The 23398-nt window shown below is 44.6% G+C and overlaps 1 protein-coding gene across 2 annotated transcripts in view; it reads left to right on the top strand.

The window, feature by feature from the left end:
* LOC129858306 (protein FAM91A1-like) overlaps positions 1 to 23398 on the top strand; it is a 164485-nt gene that overhangs the window by 33700 nt on the left and 107387 nt on the right. For both annotated transcript variants that reach the window (XM_055927454.1, XM_055927455.1), the window contains 2 exons: positions 14641 to 14708; positions 15412 to 15525. In XM_055927454.1, the coding sequence (XP_055783429.1) occupies positions 14641 to 14708; positions 15412 to 15525 (182 nt within the window). The remainder of the gene's footprint in view (positions 1 to 14640; positions 14709 to 15411; positions 15526 to 23398) is intronic.

Raw genomic sequence — 23398 nt, 5'->3', positions numbered from 1 at the left:
CTCAGGGATAAACTGCTGACTGTTAGTAGTAGTACTGTAGTACTCCCTCTCTCAGGGATAAACTGCTGACTGTTAGTAGTAGTACTGTAGTACTCCCTCTCTCAGGGATAAACTGCTGACTGTTAGTAGTACTGTAGTACTCCCTCTCTCAGGGATAAACTGCTGACTGTTAGTAGTACTGTAGTACTCCCTCTCTCAGGGATAAACTGCTGACTGTTAGTAGTAGTACTGTAGTACTCCCTCTCTCAGGGATAAACTGCTGACTGTTAGTAGTAGTACTGTAGTACTCCCTCTCTCAGGGATAAACTGCTGACTGTTAGTAGTAGTACTGTAGTACTCCCTCTCTCAGGGATAAACTGCTGACTGTTAGTAGTAGTACTGTAGTACTCCCTCTCTCAGGGATAAACTGCTGACTGTTAGTAGTAGTACTGTAGTACTCCCTCTCTCAGGGATAAACTGCTGACTGTTAGTAGTAGTACTGTAGTACTCCCTCTCTCAGGGATAAACTGCTGACTGTTAGTAGTAGTACTGTAGTACTCCCTCTCTCAGGGATAAACTGCTGACTGTTGTAGTAGTACTGTAGTACTCCCTCTCTCAGGGATAAACTGCTGACTGTTAGTAGTAGTACTGTAGTACTCCCTCTCTCAGGGATAAACTGCTGACTGTTAGTAGTAGTACTGTAGTACTCCCTCTCTCAGGGATAAACTGCTGACTGTTAGTAGTAGTACTGTAGTACTCCCTCTCTCAGGGATAAACTGCTGACTGTTAGTAGTAGTACTGTAGTACTCCCTCTCTCAGGGATAAACTGCTGACTGTTAGTAGTAGTACTGTAGTACTCCCTCTCTCAGGGATAAACTGCTGACTGTTAGTAGTAGTACTGTAGTACTCCCTCTCTCAGGGATAAACTGCTGACTGTTGTAGTAGTACTGTAGTACTCCCTCTCTCAGGGATAAACTGCTGACTGTTAGTAGTAGTACTGTAGTACTCCCTCTCTCAGGGATAAACTGCTGACTGTTAGTAGTAGTACTGTAGTACTCCCTCTCTCAGGGATAAACTGCTGACTGTTAGTAGTAGTACTGTAGTACTCCCTCTCTCAGGGATAAACTGCTGACTGTTAGTAGTAGTACTGTAGTACTCCCTCTCTCAGGGATAAACTGCTGACTGTTAGTAGTAGTACTGTAGTACTCCCTCTCTCAGGGATAAACTGCTGACTGTTAGTAGTACTGTAGTACTCCCTCTCTCAGGGATAAACTGCTGACTGTTAGTAGTGTACTGTAGTACTCCCTCTCTCAGGGATAAACTGCTGACTGTTGTAGTAGTACTGTAGTACTCCCTCTCTCAGGGATAAACTGCTGACTGTTAGTAGTACTGTAGTACTCCCTCTCTCAGGGATAAACTGCTGACTGTTAGTAGTACTGTAGTACTCCCTCTCTCAGGGATAAACTGCTGACTGTTAGTAGTAGTACTGTAGTACTCCCTCTCTCAGGGATAAACTGCTGACTGTTAGTAGTAGTACTGTAGTACTCCCTCTCTCAGGGATAAACTGCTGACTGTTAGTAGTAGTACTGTAGTACTCCCTCTCTCAGGGATAAACTGCTGACTGTTAGTAGTACTGTAGTACTCCCTCTCTCAGGGATAAACTGCTGACTGTTAGTAGTAGTACTGTAGTACTCCCTCTCTCAGGGATAAACTGCTGACTGTTAGTAGTACTGTAGTACTCCCTCTCTCAGGGATAAACTGCTGACTGTTAGTAGTAGTACTGTAGTACTCCCTCTCTCAGGGATAAACTGCTGACTGTTGTAGTAGTACTGTAGTACTCCCTCTCTCAGGGATAAACTGCTGACTGTTAGTAGTAGTACTGTAGTACTCCCTCTCTCAGGGATAAACTGCTGACTGTTAGTAGTAGTACTGTAGTACTCCCTCTCTCAGGGATAAACTGCTGACTGTTAGTAGTAGTACTGTAGTACTCCCTCTCTCAGGGATAAACTGCTGACTGTTAGTAGTAGTACTGTAGTACTCCCTCTCTCAGGGATAAACTGCTGACTGTTAGTAGTAGTACTGTAGTACTCCCTCTCTCAGGGATAAACTGCTGACTGTTAGTAGTAGTACTGTAGTACTCCCTCTCTCAGGGATAAACTGCTGACTGTTAGTAGTAGTACTGTAGTACTCCCTCTCTCAGGGATAAACTGCTGACTGTTAGTAGTAGTACTGTAGTACTCCCTCTCTCAGGGATAAACTGCTGACTGTTAGTAGTAGTACTGTAGTACTCCCTCTCTCAGGGATAAACTGCTGACTGTTAGTAGTAGTACTGTAGTACTCCCTCTCTCAGGGATAAACTGCTGACTGTTGTAGTAGTACTGTAGTACTCCCTCTCTCAGGGATAAACTGCTGACTGTTAGTAGTAGTACTGTAGTACTCCCTCTCTCAGGGATAAACTGCTGACTGTTAGTAGTAGTACTGTAGTACTCCCTCTCTCAGGGATAAACTGCTGACTGTTAGTAGTAGTACTGTAGTACTCCCTCTCTCAGGGATAAACTGCTGACTGTTAGTAGTACTGTAGTACTCCCTCTCTCAGGGATAAACTGCTGACTGTTAGTAGTAGTACTGTAGTACTCCCTCTCTCAGGGATAAACTGCTGACTGTTAGTAGTACTGTAGTACTCCCTCTCTCAGGGATAAACTGCTGACTGTTAGTAGTAGTACTGTAGTACTCCCTCTCTCAGGGATAAACTGCTGACTGTTAGTAGTACTGTAGTACTCCCTCTCTCAGGGATAAACTGCTGACTGTTAGTAGTACTGTAGTACTCCCTCTCTCAGGGATAAACTGCTGACTGTTAGTAGTAGTACTGTAGTACTCCCTCTCTCAGGGATAAACTGCTGACTGTTGTAGTAGTACTGTAGTACTCCCTCTCTCAGGGATAAACTGCTGACTGTTAGTAGTAGTACTGTAGTACTCCCTCTCTCAGGGATAAACTGCTGACTGTTAGTAGTACTGTAGTACTCCCTCTCTCAGGGATAAACTGCTGACTGTTAGTAGTAGTACTGTAGTACTCCCTCTCTCAGGGATAAACTGCTGACTGTTAGTAGTAGTACTGTAGTACTCCCTCTCTCAGGGATAAACTGCTGACTGTTAGTAGTACTGTAGTACTCCCTCTCTCAGGGATAAACTGCTGACTGTTAGTAGTAGTACTGTAGTACTCCCTCTCTCAGGGATAAACTGCTGACTGTTAGTAGTAGTACTGTAGTACTCCCTCTCTCAGGGATAAACTGCTGACTGTTGTAGTAGTACTGTAGTACTCCCTCTCTCAGGGATAAACTGCTGACTGTTAGTAGTAGTACTGTAGTACTCCCTCTCTCAGGGATAAACTGCTGACTGTTAGTAGTAGTACTGTAGTACTCCCTCTCTCAGGGATAAACTGCTGACTGTTAGTAGTACTGTAGTACTCCCTCTCTCAGGGATAAACTGCTGACTGTTAGTAGTAGTACTGTAGTACTCCCTCTCTCAGGGATAAACTGCTGACTGTTAGTAGTAGTACTGTAGTACTCCCTCTCTCAGGGATAAACTGCTGACTGTTAGTAGTAGTACTGTAGTACTCCCTCTCTCAGGGATAAACTGCTGACTGTTAGTAGTAGTACTGTAGTACTCCCTCTCTCAGGGATAAACTGCTGACTGTTAGTAGTAGTACTGTAGTACTCCCTCTCTCAGGGATAAACTGCTGACTGTTAGTAGTACTGTAGTACTCCCTCTCTCAGGGATAAACTGCTGACTGTTAGTAGTAGTACTGTAGTACTCCCTCTCTCAGGGATAAACTGCTGACTGTTAGTAGTAGTACTGTAGTACTCCCTCTCTCAGGGATAAACTGCTGACTGTTAGTAGTAGTACTGTAGTACTCCCTCTCTCAGGGATAAACTGCTGACTGTTAGTAGTAGTACTGTAGTACTCCCTCTCTCAGGGATAAACTGCTGACTGTTAGTAGTAGTACTGTAGTACTCCCTCTCTCAGGGATAAACTGCTGACTGTTAGTAGTAGTACTGTAGTACTCCCTCTCTCAGGGATAAACTGCTGACTGTTAGTAGTAGTACTGTAGTACTCCCTCTCTCAGGGATAAACTGCTGACTGTTAGTAGTAGTACTGTAGTACTCCCTCTCTCAGGGATAAACTGCTGACTGTTAGTAGTAGTACTGTAGTACTCCCTCTCTCAGGGATAAACTGCTGACTGTTAGTAGTAGTACTGTAGTACTCCCTCTCTCAGGGATAAACTGCTGACTGTTAGTAGTAGTACTGTAGTACTCCCTCTCTCAGGGATAAACTGCTGACTGTTAGTAGTAGTACTGTAGTACTCCCTCTCTCAGGGATAAACTGCTGACTGTTAGTAGTAGTACTGTAGTACTCCCTCTCTCAGGGATAAACTGCTGACTGTTGTAGTAGTACTGTAGTACTCCCTCTCTCAGGGATAAACTGCTGACTGTTAGTAGTAGTACTGTAGTACTCCCTCTCTCAGGGATAAACTGCTGACTGTTAGTAGTAGTACTGTAGTACTCCCTCTCTCAGGGATAAACTGCTGACTGTTAGTAGTACTGTAGTACTCCCTCTCTCAGGGATAAACTGCTGACTGTTAGTAGTAGTACTGTAGTACTCCCTCTCTCAGGGATAAACTGCTGACTGTTAGTAGTAGTACTGTAGTACTCCCTCTCTCAGGGATAAACTGCTGACTGTTAGTAGTAGTACTGTAGTACTCCCTCTCTCAGGGATAAACTGCTGACTGTTAGTAGTAGTACTGTAGTACTCCCTCTCTCAGGGATAAACTGCTGACTGTTAGTAGTAGTACTGTAGTACTCCCTCTCTCAGGGATAAACTGCTGACTGTTAGTAGTAGTACTGTAGTACTCCCTCTCTCAGGGATAAACTGCTGACTGTTGTAGTAGTACTGTAGTACTCCCTCTCTCAGGGATAAACTGCTGACTGTTAGTAGTAGTACTGTAGTACTCCCTCTCTCAGGGATAAACTGCTGACTGTTAGTAGTAGTACTGTAGTACTCCCTCTCTCAGGGATAAACTGCTGACTGTTAGTAGTACTGTAGTACTCCCTCTCTCAGGGATAAACTGCTGACTGTTAGTAGTAGTACTGTAGTACTCCCTCTCTCAGGGATAAACTGCTGACTGTTAGTAGTAGTACTGTAGTACTCCCTCTCTCAGGGATAAACTGCTGACTGTTAGTAGTACTGTAGTACTCCCTCTCTCAGGGATAAACTGCTGACTGTTAGTAGTAGTACTGTAGTACTCCCTCTCTCAGGGATAAACTGCTGACTGTTAGTAGTAGTACTGTAGTACTCCCTCTCTCAGGGATAAACTGCTGACTGTTAGTAGTAGTACTGTAGTACTCCCTCTCTCAGGGATAAACTGCTGACTGTTAGTAGTAGTACTGTAGTACTCCCTCTCTCAGGGATAAACTGCTGACTGTTAGTAGTAGTACTGTAGTACTCCCTCTCTCAGGGATAAACTGCTGACTGTTAGTAGTAGTACTGTAGTACTCCCTCTCTCAGGGATAAACTGCTGACTGTTAGTAGTAGTACTGTAGTACTCCCTCTCTCAGGGATAAACTGCTGACTGTTAGTAGTAGTACTGTAGTACTCCCTCTCTCAGGGATAAACTGCTGACTGTGTAGTAGTACTGTAGTACTCCCTCTCTCAGGGATAAACTGCTGACTGTTAGTAGTAGTACTGTAGTACTCCCTCTCTCAGGGATAAACTGCTGACTGTTAGTAGTAGTACTGTAGTACTCCCTCTCTCAGGGATAAACTGCTGACTGTTAGTAGTAGTACTGTAGTACTCCCTCTCTCAGGGATAAACTGCTGACTGTTAGTAGTAGTACTGTAGTACTCCCTCTCTCAGGGATAAACTGCTGACTGTTAGTAGTAGTACTGTAGTACTCCCTCTCTCAGGGATAAACTGCTGACTGTTAGTAGTAGTACTGTAGTACTCCCTCTCTCAGGGATAAACTGCTGACTGTTGTAGTAGTACTGTAGTACTCCCTCTCTCAGGGATAAACTGCTGACTGTTAGTAGTAGTACTGTAGTACTCCCTCTCTCAGGGATAAACTGCTGACTGTTAGTAGTAGTACTGTAGTACTCCCTCTCTCAGGGATAAACTGCTGACTGTTAGTAGTAGTACTGTAGTACTCCCTCTCTCAGGGATAAACTGCTGACTGTTAGTAGTAGTACTGTAGTACTCCCTCTCTCAGGGATAAACTGCTGACTGTTAGTAGTAGTACTGTAGTACTCCCTCTCTCAGGGATAAACTGCTGACTGTTAGTAGTAGTACTGTAGTACTCCCTCTCTCAGGGATAAACTGCTGACTGTTAGTAGTAGTACTGTAGTACTCCCTCTCTCAGGGATAAACTGCTGACTGTTAGTAGTACTGTAGTACTCCCTCTCTCAGGGATAAACTGCTGACTGTTAGTAGTAGTACTGTAGTACTCCCTCTCTCAGGGATAAACTGCTGACTGTTAGTAGTAGTACTGTAGTACTCCCTCTCTCAGGGATAAACTGCTGACTGTTAGTAGTAGTACTGTAGTACTCCCTCTCTCAGGGATAAACTGCTGACTGTTAGTAGTAGTACTGTAGTACTCCCTCTCTCAGGGATAAACTGCTGACTGTTAGTAGTAGTACTGTAGTACTCCCTCTCTCAGGGATAAACTGCTGACTGTTAGTAGTACTGTAGTACTCCCTCTCTCAGGGATAAACTGCTGACTGTTAGTAGTACTGTAGTACTCCCTCTCTCAGGGATAAACTGCTGACTGTTAGTAGTAGTACTGTAGTACTCCCTCTCTCAGGGATAAACTGCTGACTGTTAGTAGTACTGTAGTACTCCCTCTCTCAGGGATAAACTGCTGACTGTTAGTAGTAGTACTGTAGTACTCCCTCTCTCAGGGATAAACTGCTGACTGTTAGTAGTACTGTAGTACTCCCTCTCTCAGGGATAAACTGCTGACTGTTAGTAGTAGTACTGTAGTACTCCCTCTCTCAGGGATAAACTGCTGACTGTTAGTAGTAGTACTGTAGTACTCCCTCTCTCAGGGATAAACTGCTGACTGTTAGTAGTACTGTAGTACTCCCTCTCTCAGGGATAAACTGCTGACTGTTAGTAGTAGTACTGTAGTACTCCCTCTCTCAGGGATAAACTGCTGACTGTTAGTAGTAGTACTGTAGTACTCCCTCTCTCAGGGATAAACTGCTGACTGTTAGTAGTAGTACTGTAGTACTCCCTCTCTCAGGGATAAACTGCTGACTGTTAGTAGTACTGTAGTACTCCCTCTCTCAGGGATAAACTGCTGACTGTTGTAGTAGTACTGTAGTACTCCCTCTCTCAGGGATAAACTGCTGACTGTTAGTAGTAGTACTGTAGTACTCCCTCTCTCAGGGATAAACTGCTGACTGTTAGTAGTAGTACTGTAGTACTCCCTCTCTCAGGGATAAACTGCTGACTGTTAGTAGTAGTACTGTAGTACTCCCTCTCTCAGGGATAAACTGCTGACTGTTAGTATTACTGTAGTACTCCCTCTCTCAGGGATAAACTGCTGACTGTTAGTAGTAGTACTGTAGTACTCCCTCTCTCAGGGATAAACTGCTGACTGTTAGTAGTACTGTAGTACTCCCTCTCTCAGGGATAAACTGCTGACTGTTGTAGTAGTACTGTAGTACTCCCTCTCTCAGGGATAAACTGCTGACTGTTAGTAGTAGTACTGTAGTACTCCCTCTCTCAGGGATAAACTGCTGACTGTTAGTAGTAGTACTGTAGTACTCCCTCTCTCAGGGATAAACTGCTGACTGTTAGTAGTAGTACTGTAGTACTCCCTCTCTCAGGGATAAACTGCTGACTGTTAGTAGTAGTACTGTAGTACTCCCTCTCTCAGGGATAAACTGCTGACTGTTAGTAGTAGTACTGTAGTACTCCCTCTCTCAGGGATAAACTGCTGACTGTTAGTAGTAGTACTGTAGTACTCCCTCTCTCAGGGATAAACTGCTGACTGTTAGTAGTAGTACTGTAGTACTCCCTCTCTCAGGGATAAACTGCTGACTGTTAGTAGTAGTACTGTAGTACTCCCTCTCTCAGGGATAAACTGCTGACTGTTAGTAGTAGTACTGTAGTACTCCCTCTCTCAGGGATAAACTGCTGACTGTTGTAGTAGTACTGTAGTACTCCCTCTCTCAGGGATAAACTGCTGACTGTTAGTAGTAGTACTGTAGTACTCCCTCTCTCAGGGATAAACTGCTGACTGTTAGTAGTTACTGTAGTACTCCCTCTCTCAGGGATAAACTGCTGACTGTTAGTAGTACTGTAGTACTCCCTCTCTCAGGGATAAACTGCTGACTGTTAGTAGTAGTACTGTAGTACTCCCTCTCTCAGGGATAAACTGCTGACTGTTAGTAGTAACTGTAGTATTCCCTCTCTCAGGGATAAACTGCTGACTGTTAGTAGTAGTACTGTAGTACTCCCTCTCTCAGGGATAAACTGCTGACTGTTAGTAGTAGTACTGTAGTACTCCCTCTCTCAGGGATAAACTGCTGACTGTTAGTAGTACTGTAGTACTCCCTCTCTCAGGGATAAACTGCTGACTGTTAGTAGTACTGTAGTACTCCCTCTCTCAGGGATAAACTGCTGACTGTTAGTAGTAGTACTGTAGTACTCCCTCTCTCAGGGATAAACTGCTGACTGTTAGTAGTTACTGTAGTACTCCCTCTCTCAGGGATAAACTGCTGACTGTTAGTAGTACTGTAGTACTCCCTCTCTCAGGGATAAACTGCTGACTGTTAGTAGTAGTACTGTAGTACTCCCTCTCTCAGGGATAAACTGCTGACTGTTAGTAGTTACTGTAGTACTCCCTCTCTCAGGGATAAACTGCTGACTGTTAGTAGTAGTACTGTAGTACTCCCTCTCTCAGGGATAAACTGCTGACTGTTAGTAGTATACTGTAGTACTCCCTCTCTCAGGGATAAACTGCTGACTGTTAGTAGTACTGTAGTACTCCCTCTCTCAGGGATAAACTGCTGACTGTTAGTAGTAGTACTGTAGTACTCCCTCTCTCAGGGATAAACTGCTGACTGTTAGTAGTAGTACTGTAGTACTCCCTCTCTCAGGGATAAACTGCTGACTGTTAGTAGTACTGTAGTACTCCCTCTCTCAGGGATAAACTGCTGACTGTTAGTAGTACTGTAGTACTCCCTCTCTCAGGGATAAACTGCTGACTGTTAGTAGTAGTACTGTAGTACTCCCTCTCTCAGGGATAAACTGCTGACTGTTAGTAGTAGTACTGTAGTACTCCCTCTCTCAGGGATAAACTGCTGACTGTTAGTAGTAGTACTGTAGTACTCCCTCTCTCAGGGATAAACTGCTGACTGTTAGTAGTAGTACTGTAGTACTCCCTCTCTCAGGGATAAACTGCTGACTGTTAGTAGTAGTACTGTAGTACTCCCTCTCTCAGGGATAAACTGCTGACTGTTAGTAGTAGTACTGTAGTACTCCCTCTCTCAGGGATAAACTGCTGACTGTTAGTAGTAGTACTGTAGTACTCCCTCTCTCAGGGATAAACTGCTGACTGTTAGTAGTACTGTAGTACTCCCTCTCTCAGGGATAAACTGCTGACTGTTAGTAGTAGTACTGTAGTACTCCCTCTCTCAGGGATAAACTGCTGACTGTTAGTAGTAGTACTGTAGTACTCCCTCTCTCAGGGATAAACTGCTGACTGTTAGTAGTAGTACTGTAGTACTCCCTCTCTCAGGGATAAACTGCTGACTGTTAGTAGTACTGTAGTACTCCCTCTCTCAGGGATAAACTGCTGACTGTTAGTAGTAGTACTGTAGTACTCCCTCTCTCAGGGATAAACTGCTGACTGTTAGTAGTAGTACTGTAGTACTCCCTCTCTCAGGGATAAACTGCTGACTGTTAGTAGTACTGTAGTACTCCCTCTCTCAGGGATAAACTGCTGACTGTTAGTAGTACTGTAGTACTCCCTCTCTCAGGGATAAACTGCTGACTGTTAGTAGTACTGTAGTACTCCCTCTCTCAGGGATAAACTGCTGACTGTTAGTAGTACTACTGTAGTACTCCCTCTCTCAGGGATAAACTGCTGACTGTTAGTAGTAGTACTGTAGTACTCCCTCTCTCAGGGATAAACTGCTGACTGTTAGTAGTAGTACTGTAGTACTCCCTCTCTCAGGGATAAACTGCTGACTGTTAGTAGTAGTACTGTAGTACTCCCTCTCTCAGGGATAAACTGCTGACTGTTAGTAGTAGTACTGTAGTACTCCCTCTCTCAGGGATAAACTGCTGACTGTTAGTAGTATTACTGTAGTACTCCCTCTCTCAGGGATAAACTGCTGACTGTTAGTAGTACTGTAGTACTCCCTCTCTCAGGGATAAACTGCTGACTGTTAGTAGTACTGTAGTACTCCCTCTCTCAGGGATAAACTGCTGACTGTTAGTAGTAGTACTGTAGTACTCCCTCTCTCAGGGATAAACTGCTGACTGTTAGTAGTAGTATTGTAGTACTCCCTCTCTCAGGGATAAACTGCTGACTGTTAGTAGTAGTACTGTAGTACTCCCTCTCTCAGGGATAAACTGACTGTTAGTAGTAGTACTGTAGTACACCCTCTCTCAGGGATAAACTGCTGACTGTTAGTAGTACTGTAGTACTCCCTCTCTCAGGGATAAACTGCTGACTGTTAGTAGTACTGTAGTACTCCCTCTCTCAGGGATAAACTGCTGACTGTTAGTAGTACTGTAGTACTCCCTCTCTCAGGGATAAACTGCTGACTGTTAGTAGTAGTACTGTAGTACTCCCTCTCTCAGGGATAAACTGCTGACTGTTAGTATTACTGTAGTACTCCCTCTCTCAGGGATAAACTGCTGACTGTTAGTAGTACTGTAGTATTCCCTCTCTCAGGGATAAACTGCTGACTGTTAGTAGTAGTACTGTAGTACTCCCTCTCTCAGGGATAAACTGCTGACTGTTAGTATTACTGTAGTATTCCCTCTCTCAGGGATAAACTGCTGACTGTTAGTAGTAGTACTGTAGTACTCCCTCTCTCAGGGATAAACTGCTGACTGTTAGTAGTATTACTGTAGTACTCCCTCTCTCAGGGATAAACTGCTGACTGTTAGTAGTACTGTAGTACTCCCTCTCTCAGGGATAAACTGCTGACTGTTAGTAGTAGTACTGTAGTACTCCCTCTCTCAGGGATAAACTGCTGACTGTTAGTTGTAGTACTGTAGTACTCCCTCTCTCAGGGATAAACTGCTGACTGTTAGTAGTACTGTAGTACTCCCTCTCTCAGGGATAAACTGCTGACTGTTAGTAGTACTGTAGTACTCCCTCTCTCAGGGATAAACTGCTGACTGTTAGTAGTAGTACTGTAGTACTCCCTCTCTCAGGGATAAACTGCTGACTGTTAGTAGTAGTACTGTAGTACTCCCTCTCTCAGGGATAAACTGCTGACTGTTAGTAGTAGTACTGTAGTACTCCCTCTCTCAGGGATAAACTGCTGACTGTTAGTAGTAGTACTGTAGTACTCCCTCTCTCAGGGATAAACTGCTGACTGTTAGTAGTAGTACTGTAGTACTCCCTCTCTCAGGGATAAACTGCTGACTGTTAGTAGTAGTACTGTAGTACTCCCTCTCTCAGGGATAAACTGCTGACTGTTAGTAGTAGTACTGTAGTACTCCCTCTCTCAGGGATAAACTGCTGACTGTTAGTAGTACTGTAGTACTCCCTCTCTCAGGGATAAACTGCTGACTGTTAGTAGTAGTACTGTAGTACTCCCTCTCTCAGGGATAAACTGCTGACTGTTAGTAGTAGTACTGTAGTACTCCCTCTCTCAGGGATAAACTGCTGACTGTTAGTAGTAGTACTGTAGTACTCCCTCTCTCAGGGATAAACTGCTGACTGTTAGTAGTACTGTAGTACTCCCTCTCTCAGGGATAAACTGCTGACTGTTAGTAGTAGTACTGTAGTACTCCCTCTCTCAGGGATAAACTGCTGACTGTTAGTAGTAGTATTGTAGTACTCCCTCTCTCAGGGATAAACTGCTGACTGTTAGTAGTACTGTAGTACTCCCTCTCTCAGGGATAAACTGCTGACTGTTAGTAGTACTGTAGTACTCCCTCTCTCAGGGATAAACTGCTGACTGTTAGTAGTACTGTAGTACTCCCTCTCTCAGGGATAAACTGCTGACTGTTAGTAGTACTACTGTAGTACTCCCTCTCTCAGGGATAAACTGCTGACTGTTAGTAGTAGTACTGTAGTACTCCCTCTCTCAGGGATAAACTGCTGACTGTTAGTAGTAGTACTGTAGTACTCCCTCTCTCAGGGATAAACTGCTGACTGTTAGTAGTAGTACTGTAGTACTCCCTCTCTCAGGGATAAACTGCTGACTGTTAGTAGTAGTACTGTAGTACTCCCTCTCTCAGGGATAAACTGCTGACTGTTAGTAGTATTACTGTAGTACTCCCTCTCTCAGGGATAAACTGCTGACTGTTAGTAGTACTGTAGTACTCCCTCTCTCAGGGATAAACTGCTGACTGTTAGTAGTACTGTAGTACTCCCTCTCTCAGGGATAAACTGCTGACTGTTAGTAGTAGTACTGTAGTACTCCCTCTCTCAGGGATAAACTGCTGACTGTTAGTAGTAGTATTGTAGTACTCCCTCTCTCAGGGATAAACTGCTGACTGTTAGTAGTAGTACTGTAGTACTCCCTCTCTCAGGGATAAACTGACTGTTAGTAGTAGTACTGTAGTACACCCTCTCTCAGGGATAAACTGCTGACTGTTAGTAGTACTGTAGTACTCCCTCTCTCAGGGATAAACTGCTGACTGTTAGTAGTACTGTAGTACTCCCTCTCTCAGGGATAAACTGCTGACTGTTAGTAGTAGTACTGTAGTACTCCCTCTCTCAGGGATAAACTGCTGACTGTTAGTAGTAGTACTGTAGTACTCCCTCTCTCAGGGATAAACTGCTGACTGTTAGTAGTAGTACCGTTGATCAAAAGTGTTGGAAAAATGTGTCAATAATCAAGTGACTGGCTTACATGATGTCTATAGTATTCTCTCTTGTATGCAATCTGGTTTCCGCTCAGGTTATGAATGTGTCACTGCAACCTTAAAGGTCCTCAATGATGTCACCATTGCCCTTGATTCTAAGCAATGTTGTGCTGCTATTTTTATTGACTTGGCCAAAGCTTTTGATACGGTAGACAATTCCATTCTTGTCGGCCCGCTAAGGAGTATTGGTGTCTCTGAGGGGTCTTTGGGCTGATTTGCTAACTACCTCTCTCAAAGAGTGCAGTGTATAAAGTCAGAACATCTGATGTCTCAGCCACTGCCCGTCACCAAGGGAGTACCCCAAGGCTCGATCCTAGGCCCCACGTTCTTCTCAATTTACATCAACAAAATAGCTCAGGCAGTAGGAAGCTCTCTCATCCATTTATATGCAGATGATACAGTTTTATACTCATCTGGCCCCTCCCAGGATTTTGTGTTAAACGCTCTACAACAAAGCTTTCTTAGTGTCCAACAAGCTTTCTCTACCCTTAACCTTGTTCTGAACACCTCCAAAACAAAGGTCATGTGGTTTGGTAAGAAGAATGCCCCTCTCCCCACAGGTGTTATTACTACCTCTGAGGGTTTAGAGCTGGAGGTAGTCGCCTCATACAAGTACTTGGGAGTATGGTTAGACGGTACACTGTCCTTCTCTCAGCACATATCAAAGCTGCAGGCTAAAGTTAAATCTAGACTTGGTTTCCTCTATCGTAATCGCTCCTCTTTCACCCCAGCTGACAAACTAACCCGGATTCAGATAACCATCCTACCCATGCTAGATTGCAGAGACGTAGTTTATAGATCGGCAGGTAAGGGTGCTCTCGAGCGGCTAGATGTTCTTTACCATTCGACCATCAGATTTGCCACCAATGCTCCTTATAGGACACATCACTGCGCTCTATACTCCTCTGTAAACTGGTCATCTCTGTATACCTGTCGCAAGACCCACTGGTTGATGCTTATTTATAAAACCCTCTTAGGCCTCACTCCCCTCCTATCTGAGATATCTACTGCAGCCCTCATCCTCCACATACAACACCCGTTCTGCCAGTCACATTCTGTTAAAGGTCCCCAAAGCACACACATCCCTGGGATGCACACTACACAACACACTTAGTATTACTTTCTCAGCTCCAGTATACACATCTCCCTGGCATATTACATCATTTATGCAGCAGCAAACAATACATTTCACCGTGTGAAGTTGACGCAGCGGTCCTTTGTGATCATAGTCTGGCACAGAAACCAACGTTAGCGGTTAGCCACTGATTCCTTCCAAACGACTCATTGTTGAATTAAATAGACTTTATAGACTGATGAACCAGTGATTATTGTCTGTTTTCTAGGTCTAAGGCTGCTTGGCATCAGGAGGAACCAGTATATAGACTGATGAACCAGGGATTATTGTCTGTTTTCTAGGTCTAAGGCTGCTGGGCATCAGGAGGAACCAGTATATAGACTGATGAACCAGTGATGTCCAATTTGTAAGTCGCTCTGGATAAGAGCGTCTGCTAAATGACTTAAATGTAAATGTAAATGTCTGTTTTCTAGGTCTAAGGCTGCTGGGCATCGGGAGGAACCAGTATATAGACTTGATGAACCAGTGCAGGTCCTCCAAGGTAAGAGCAACTTAAACATAATTCTATAATATCCTTATTTATGTTGGTCAACATGTACTCTAAGTGATGCTTTGACAATACTATGGTTATTCCACCAACAACACACAGATAGTTTTTCATTTGAGATGTTTTCTGGGGACTAAACAATGCAGTGAACTTCCTGAAAATATTCAGTTCCTCTTTTAATTGAGTTGTCTGGTTGTGAAGACTTTTACTTAACATGGCCACCGCTGCCGGCTAGATGTCTTAACATGGCCACCGCTGCCGGCTAGATGTCTTAACATGGCCAACGCTGCTGACTAGATGTCTTAACATGGCCACCACTGCCGGCTAGATGTCTTAACATGGCCACCTCTGCCGGCTAGATGTCTTAACATGGCCACCTCTGCCGGCTAGATGTCTTAACATGGCCACCGCTGCCGGCTAGATGTCTTAACATGGCCAACGCTGCTGACTAGATGTCTTAACATGGCCACCGCTGCCGGCTAGATGTCTTAACATGGCCACCGCTGCCGGCTAGATGTCTTAACATGGCCAACGCTGCTGACTAGATGTCTTAACATGGCCACCGCTGCCGGCTAGATGTCTTAACATGGCCAACGCTGCTGACTAGATGTCCGCTGATCTAAACATTACTTGAAATAAATGTTTTGTTGATTGATTGTATTACTTTACACAACATATCTGTGTCGTCTCTTGTCAGAAATTCTTCCGTAGGAAAACGGCGCGAGACCTGCTGCCCTCCAAGCCAGTAGAGATCTCTGTAGAGCCGTGGTGGGTGGCTCAGACCGGATACATCACAGAGGATGACATCAGGGTGAGTCTCTGTAGAGCTTCCTGATGGTGGTACAGGATGACGTCAGGGTGAGTCTCTGTAGAGCCGTGGTGGGTGGCTCAGACCGGATACATCACAGAGGATGACGTCAGGGTGAGAACCGCATGGTGACCCTTAGACGAGACAACATAGCATAAACACACACACAGCCAAACACCAACAGATTGGTTTTCCTGTCACTGTGCCAACCGTCCCCTGCGGAGTTAGGCCAAGGTGTTTGATGGGGTTGAGGTCAGGGCATCCTGTGACGGTGCCACGTTGAAAGTCACTGAGTTCTTCAGTAAGGCCATTCTACTGCCGATGTTTGTCTATGGAGATTGCATGGCTGTGTGCTCAGGTGGGGCTGAAATAGCCAATAGTCACTGAGTTCTTCAGTAAGGCCATTCTACTGCCGGTGTTTGTCTATGGAGATTGCATGGCTGTGTGCTCAGGTGGGGCTGAAATAGCCAAAAGTCACTGAGTTCTTCAGTAAGGCCATTCTACTGCCGCTGTTTGTCTATGGAGATTGCATGGCTGTGTGCTCAGGTGGGGCTGAAATAGCCAAATGCTCTATTTTGAAGGGGTGTCCACATACTTTTGTATATATAGTGTACATAAAGGCGTATGTATTAACACATGTATTAAGTCTTAGAGAAGTATCAGTAACAGCTAAAACAAATAAACATTAAAGCCATGTTTAAACTATACATTTCCTTTTATTTGCACATGTTTTAAACAATACAAATACAGGACCGGTCTAACGTTTGGACACACCTACTCATTCCAGGGTTTTTCTTTATTTCTACTATCTTCTACATTGTGGAATAATAGTGGAGAAATCAACACTATGAAATAACACATATGGAATCATGTAGCGTGCAAAGCTGTCATCAAGGCAACGAGTAGCTGCTTTGAAGAATCTGAAATATAAAATATATTTTGATTTTGTTTAACACTTCTTTGGTTACTACGTGATTCCATACGAGTTATTTCATAGTCTTTTATGTTTCCACGGGGCTGTGAAAAGTGTAGGTTCTCCCTGAGCTGGTGGATGAATGGTTCTTGCCTCTCTGCCTGCTGGAGGTACTGCATGTTGGTTCCAACCTTAAAGTAACAACAAAGAAATTTAGCAGGTCTGTTAGGAAATGTCTTTGTCCCACCGTCTGGTTAGCAGGTCTGTTAGGAAATGTCTTTGTCCCACCATCTGGTTAGCAGGTCTGTTAGGAAATGCCTTTGTCCCACCATCTGGTTACCAGGTCTGTTAGGAAATGCCTTTGTCCCACCATCTGGTTACCAGGTCTGTTAGGAAATGTCTTTGTCCCACCATCTGGTTACCAGGTCTGTTAGGAAATGTCTTTGTCCCACCATCTGGTTACCAGGTCTGTTAGGAAATGTCTTTGTCCCACCATCTGGTTAGCAGGTCTGTTAGGAAATGCCTTTGTCCCACCATCTGGTTAGCAGGTCTGTTAGGAAATGTCTTTGTCCCACCATCTGGTTAGCAGGTCTGTTAGGAAATGTCTTTGTCACACCATCTGGATACCAGGTCTGTTAGGAAATGCCTTTGTCCCACCATCTGGTTTGCAGGTCTGTTAGGAAATGTCTTTGTCCCACCATCTGGATACCAGGTCTGTTAGGAAATGTCTTTGTCCCACCATCTGGTTAGCAGGTCTGTTAGGAAATGTCTTTGTCCCACCATCTGGTTACCAGGTCTGTTAGGAAATGTCTTTGTCCCACCATCTGGTTAGCAGGTCTGTTAGGAAATGTCTTTGTCCCACCATCTGGTTAGCAGGTCTGTTAGGAAATGCCTTTGTCCCACCATCTAGTTAGCAGGTCTGTTAGGAAATGTCTTTGTCCCACCATCTGGTTAGCAGGTCTGTTAGGAAATGTCTTTGTCACACCATCTGGATACCAGGTCTGTTAGGAAATGCCTTTGTCCCACCATCTGGTTTGCAGGTCTGTTAGGAAATGTCTTTGTCCCACCATCTGGATACCAGGTCTGTTAGGAAATGCCTTTGTCCCACCATCTGGTTACCAGGTCTGTTAGGAAATGCCTTTGTCCCACCATCTGGTTACCAGGTCTGTTAGGAAATGCCTTTGTCCCACCATCTGGTTTGCACGTCTGTTAGGAAATGTCTTTGTCCCACCATCTGGATACCAGGTCTGTTAGGAAATGCCTTTGTCCCACCATCTGGTTACCAGGTCTGTTAGGAAATGCCTTTGTCCCACCATCTGGTTACCAGGTCTGTTAGGAAATGTATTTGTCCCACCATCTGGTTAGCAGGTCTGTTAGGAAATGTCTTTGTCCCACCATCTGGTTACCAGATCTGTTAGGAAATGTCTTTGTCACACCATCTGGTTAGCAGGTCTGTTAGGAAATGTCTTTATCCCACCATCTGGTTAGCAGGTCTGTTAGGAAATGTCTTTGTCCCACCATCTGGTTAGCAGGTCTGTTAGGAAATGTCTTTGTCCCACCCTCTGGTTAGCAGGTCTGTTAGGAAATGTCTTTGTCCCACCATCTGGTTAGCAGGTCTGTTAGGAAATGTCTTTGTCCCACCATCTGGTTAGCAGGTCTGTTAGGAAATGCCTTTGTCCCACCATCTGGTTAGCAGGTCTGTTAGGAAATGTCTTTGTCCCACCATCTGGTTAGCAGGTCTGTTAGGAAATGTCTTTGTCACACCATCTGGATACCAGGTCTGTTAGGAAATGCCTTTGTCCCACCATCTGGTTTGCAGGTCTGTTAGGAAATGTCTTTGTCCCACCATCTGGATACCAGGTCTGTTAGGAAATGCCTTTGTCCCACCATCTGGTTACCAGGTCTGTTAGGAAATGTCTTTGTCCCACCATCTGGTTAGCAGGTCTGTTAGGAAATGTCTTTGTCCCACCATCTGGTTACCAGGTCTGTTAGGAAATGTCTTTGTCCCACCATCTGGTTAGCAGGTCTGTTAGGAAATGTCTTTGTCCCACCATCTGGTTAGCAGGTCTGTTAGGAAATGTCTTTGTCCCACCATCTGGTTACCAGGTCTGTTAGGAAATGTCTTTGTCCCACCATCTGGTTACCAGGTCTGTTAGGAAATGTCTTTGTCCCACCATCTGGTTAGCAGGTCTGTTAGGAAATGCCTTTGTCCCACCATCTGGTTACCAGGTCTGTTAGGAAATGGCTTTGTCCCACCATCTGGTTACCAGGTCTGTTAGGAAATGTCTTTGTCCCACCATCTGGTTAGCAGGTCTGTTAGGAAATGTCTTTGTCCCACCATCTGGTTACCAGGTCTGTTAGGAAATGTCTTTGTCCCACCATCTGGTTAGCAGGTCTGTTAGGAAATGTCTTTGTCCCACCATCTGGTTAGCAGGTCTGTTAGGAAATGTCTTTGTCCCACCATCTGGTTAGCAGGTCTGTTAGGAAATGCCTTTGTCCCACCATCTGGTTAGCAGGTCTGTTAGGAAATGTCTTTGTCCCACCATCTGGTTAGCAGGTCTGTTAGGAAATGTCTTTGTCACACCATCTGGATACCAGGTCTGTTAGGAAATGCCTTTGTCCCACCATCTGGTTTGCAGGTCTGTTAGGAAATGTCTTTGTCCCACCATCTGGATACCAGGTCTGTTAGGAAATGCCTTTGTCCCACCATCTGGTTACCAGGTCTGTTAGGAAATGCCTTTGTCCCACCATCTGGTTACCAGGTCTGTTAGGAAATGCCTTTGTCCCACCATCTGGTTTGCACGTCTGTTAGGAAATGTCTTTGTCCCACCATCTGGATACCAGGTCTGTTAGGAAATGCCTTTGTCCCACCATCTGGTTACCAGGTCTGTTAGGAAATGCCTTTGTCCCACCATCTGGTTACCAGGTCTGTTAGGAAATGTCTTTGTCCCACCATCTGTTAGCAGGTCTGTTAGGAAATGTCTTTGTCACACCATCTGGTTAGCAGGTCTGTTAGGAAATGTCTTTGTCCCACCATCTGGTTACCAGATCTGTTAGGAAATGTCTTTGTCACACCATCTGGTTAGCAGGTCTGTTAGGAAATGTCTTTGTCCCACCATCTGGTTAGCAGGTCTGTTAGGAAATGTCTTTGTCCCACCATCTGGTTACCAGGTCTGTTAGGAAATGTCTTTGTCCCACCCTCTGGTTAGCAGGTCTGTTAGGAAATGTCTTTGTCCCACCATCTGGTTAGCAGGTCTGTTAGGAAATGTCTTTGTCACACCATCTGGATACCAGGTCTGTTAGGAAATGCCTTTGTCCCACCATCTGGTTAGCAGGTCTGTTAGGAAATGTCTTTGTCCCACCATCTGGTTAGCAGGTCTGTTAGGAAATGTCTTTGTCACACCATCTGGATACCAGGTCTGTTAGGAAATGCCTTTGTCCCACCATCTGGTTTGCAGGTCTGTTAGGAAATGTCTTTGTCCCACCATCTGGATACCAGGTCTGTTAGGAAATGTCTTTGTCACACCATCTGGATACCAGGTCTGTTAGGAAATGCCTTTGTCCCACCATCTGGTTTGCAGGTCTGTTAGGAAATGTCTTTGTCCCACCATCTGGATACCAGGTCTGTTAGGAAATGTCTTTGTCCGACCATCTGGTTACCAGGTCTGTTAGGAAATGCCTTTGTCCCACCATCTGGTTACCAGGTCTGTTTGGAAATGCCTTTGTCCCACCATCTGGTTTGCAGGTCTGTTAGGAAATGTCTTTGTCCCACCATCTGGATACCAGGTCTGTTAGGAAATGCCTTTGTCCCACCATCTGGTTACCAGGTCTGTTAGGAAATGCCTTTGTCCCACCATCTGGTTACCAGGTCTGTTAGGAAATGTCTTTGTCCCACCATCTGGTTACCAGGTCTGTTAGGAAATGTCTTTGTCCCACCATCTGGTTAGCAGGTCTGTTAGGAAATGTCTTTGTCCCACCATCTGGTTAGCAGGTCTGTTAGGAAATGTCTTTGTCACACCATCTGGTTAGCAGGTCTGTTAGGAAATGTCTTTGTCCCACCATCTGGTTACCAGGTCTGTTAGGAAATGTCTTTGTCCCACCATCTGGTTACCAGGTCTGTTAGGAAATGTCTTTGTCCCACCATCTGGTTACCAGGTCTGTTAGGAAATGTCTTTGTCCCACCATCTGGTTACCAGGTCTGTTAGGAAATGCCTTTGTCCCACCATCTGGTTAGCAGGTCTGTTAGGAAATGTCTTTGTCCCACCATCTGGTTAGCAGGTCTGTTAGGAAATGTCTTTGTCACACCATCTGGATACCAGGTCTGTTAGGAAATGCCTTTGTCCCACCATCTGGTTTGCAGGTCTGTTAGGAAATGTCTTTGTCCCACCATCTGGATACCAGGTCTGTTAGGAAATGTCTTTGTCCCACCATCTGGTCAAGGGCCTTTTTGTGCTGCGCCAGAAACTCTAAATGGGAAGATGGGTATTTTATTTTTATTTAACCAGTCAGTTAAGAAAGAAATATTGTTTACAGTGACGGCCTACCCCGGGCAAACCCTCGTCTGCCCCGGGCAAACCCTCGTCTACCCCGGGCAAACCCTCGTCTACCCCGGGCAAACCCTCTTCTACCCCGGGCAAACCCTCGTCTACCCCGGGCAAACCCTCGTCTACCCCGGGCAAACCCTCATCTACCCCGGGCAAACCTTCGTCTAACCCGGGCAAACCCTCGTCTAACCCGGACGACGCTGGGCCAATTCGTCTTATTATATTCCTCTTTCATTTACAAATCTCATGACGTGACTCTGAGACTTGGCTGTATCTAGGGGGATTTGTATTTACGGGAGCCTGCTAGCAAGCAACATTTTGGCTAGCTAGCAATTGCTGTGTAGTTCCCAAAATTATTTGAAATAACAATTGAGGTAGCTACAGTAAGTAATATAACTCAAAACTGAACTACTGCAAACTCATTTAAATTACAATAAATAAAGGTTAACTTGTTTTTCGCTGTCTAGTGGCAGCACAAGTGTGTATTTGATCTGCGGACTCATCACACATTCAGCGTCTCGTCAGCTTAAAGAGTATTTCTGGGTCACGGACTTCTTGAAATGTTCTAAATCAAAGTTCCCCACGTAATAGTACAGAGGTGTCAATAACCATTCATGATATATGAAAAATAATTGTCTTAACATTTAACAATGATTCATATTTGTTAATATTTAAGTGAACATTTGAATTAAATGTACTTTTAAAACATGTTCCAAAGTCAAATTAATGTCCCCAATGCCAGTCGCTGTATATAGAATACAGATTGGCTTAGATCTGTAACTGTTTTGGGTGCAGCAGTAAACGTATTGTAGGGAATACCCAGTAGGCTCTGTAGAATGTATGTACAGAGCATTCGGGAAAATATCCCAGGACTTTTTCCAAATGTTGTTACATTACAACCTTATTTATTAAATTGTTTTTTACAGCCTCGATTGTTCTACATAGGACACTACCTATCTATATCTGACCCAGGACACTACCTATCTATATCTGACCCAGGACACTACCTATCTATATCTGACCCAGGACACTACCTATCTACATCTGACCCAGGACACTACCTATCTATATCTGACCCAGGACACTACCTATATGACCCAGGACACTACCTATCTATATCTGACCCAGGACACTACCTATCTATATCTGACCCAGGACACTACCTATCTATATCTGACCCAGGACACTACCTATCTGACCCAGGACACTACCTATCTATATCTGACCCAGGACACTACCTATCTATATCTGACCCAGGACACTACCTATCTATATCTGACCCAGGACACTACCTATCTATATCTGACCCAGGACACTACCTATCTACATCTGACCCAGGACACTACCTATCTACATCTGACCCAGGACACTACCTATCTACATCTGACCCAGGACACTACCTATCTATATCTGACCCAGGACACTACCTATCTGTATCTGGCCCAGGACACTACCTATCTATATCTGACCCAGGACACTACCTATCTACATCTGACCCAGGACACTACCTATCTATATCTGACCCAGGACACTACCTATCTGACCCAGGACACTACCTATCTATATCTGACTCAGGACACTACCTATCTATACCTGACCCAGGACACTACCTATCTATATCTGACAATAGACACTACCTATCTACATCTGACCCAGGACACTACCTATCTATATCTGACCCAGGACACTACCTATCTGACCCAGGACACTACCTATCTATATCTGACCCAGGACACTACCTATCTATGTCTGACACTAGACACTACCTATCTACATCTGACCCAGGACACTACCTATCTATATCTGACCCAGGACACTACCTATCTGACCCAGGACACTACCTATCTATATCTGACCAGGACACTACCTATCTATATCTGACCCAGGACACTACCTATCTATATCTGACCCAGGACACTACCTATCTACATCTGACCCAGGACACTACCTATCTACATCTGACCCAGAACACTACCTATCTACATCTGACCCAGGACACTACCTATCTGACCCAGGACACTACCTATCTATATCTGACACTAGACACTACCTATCTATATCTGACCCAGGACACTACCTATCTGACCCAGGACACTACCTATCTATATCTGACCCAGGACACTACCTATCTATATCTGACCCAGGACACTACCTATCTATATCTGACCCAGGACACTACCTATCTGACCCAGGACACTACCTATCTATATCTGACACTAGACACTACCTATCTATATCTGACCCAGGACACTACCTATCTATATCTGACCCAGGACACTACCTATCTATATCTGACACTAGACACTACCTATCTATATCTGACCCAGGACACTACCTATCTATATCTGACCCAGGACACTACCTATCTATATCTGACCCAGGACACTACCTATCTGACCCAGGACACTACCTATCTATA

This window comes from Salvelinus fontinalis, chromosome 6, assembly GCF_029448725.1.
Source record: "Salvelinus fontinalis isolate EN_2023a chromosome 6, ASM2944872v1, whole genome shotgun sequence".
Taxonomy (NCBI): Eukaryota; Metazoa; Chordata; class Actinopteri; order Salmoniformes; family Salmonidae; genus Salvelinus; species Salvelinus fontinalis.
This window is presented reverse-complemented; position numbering and strand designations above follow the sequence as displayed.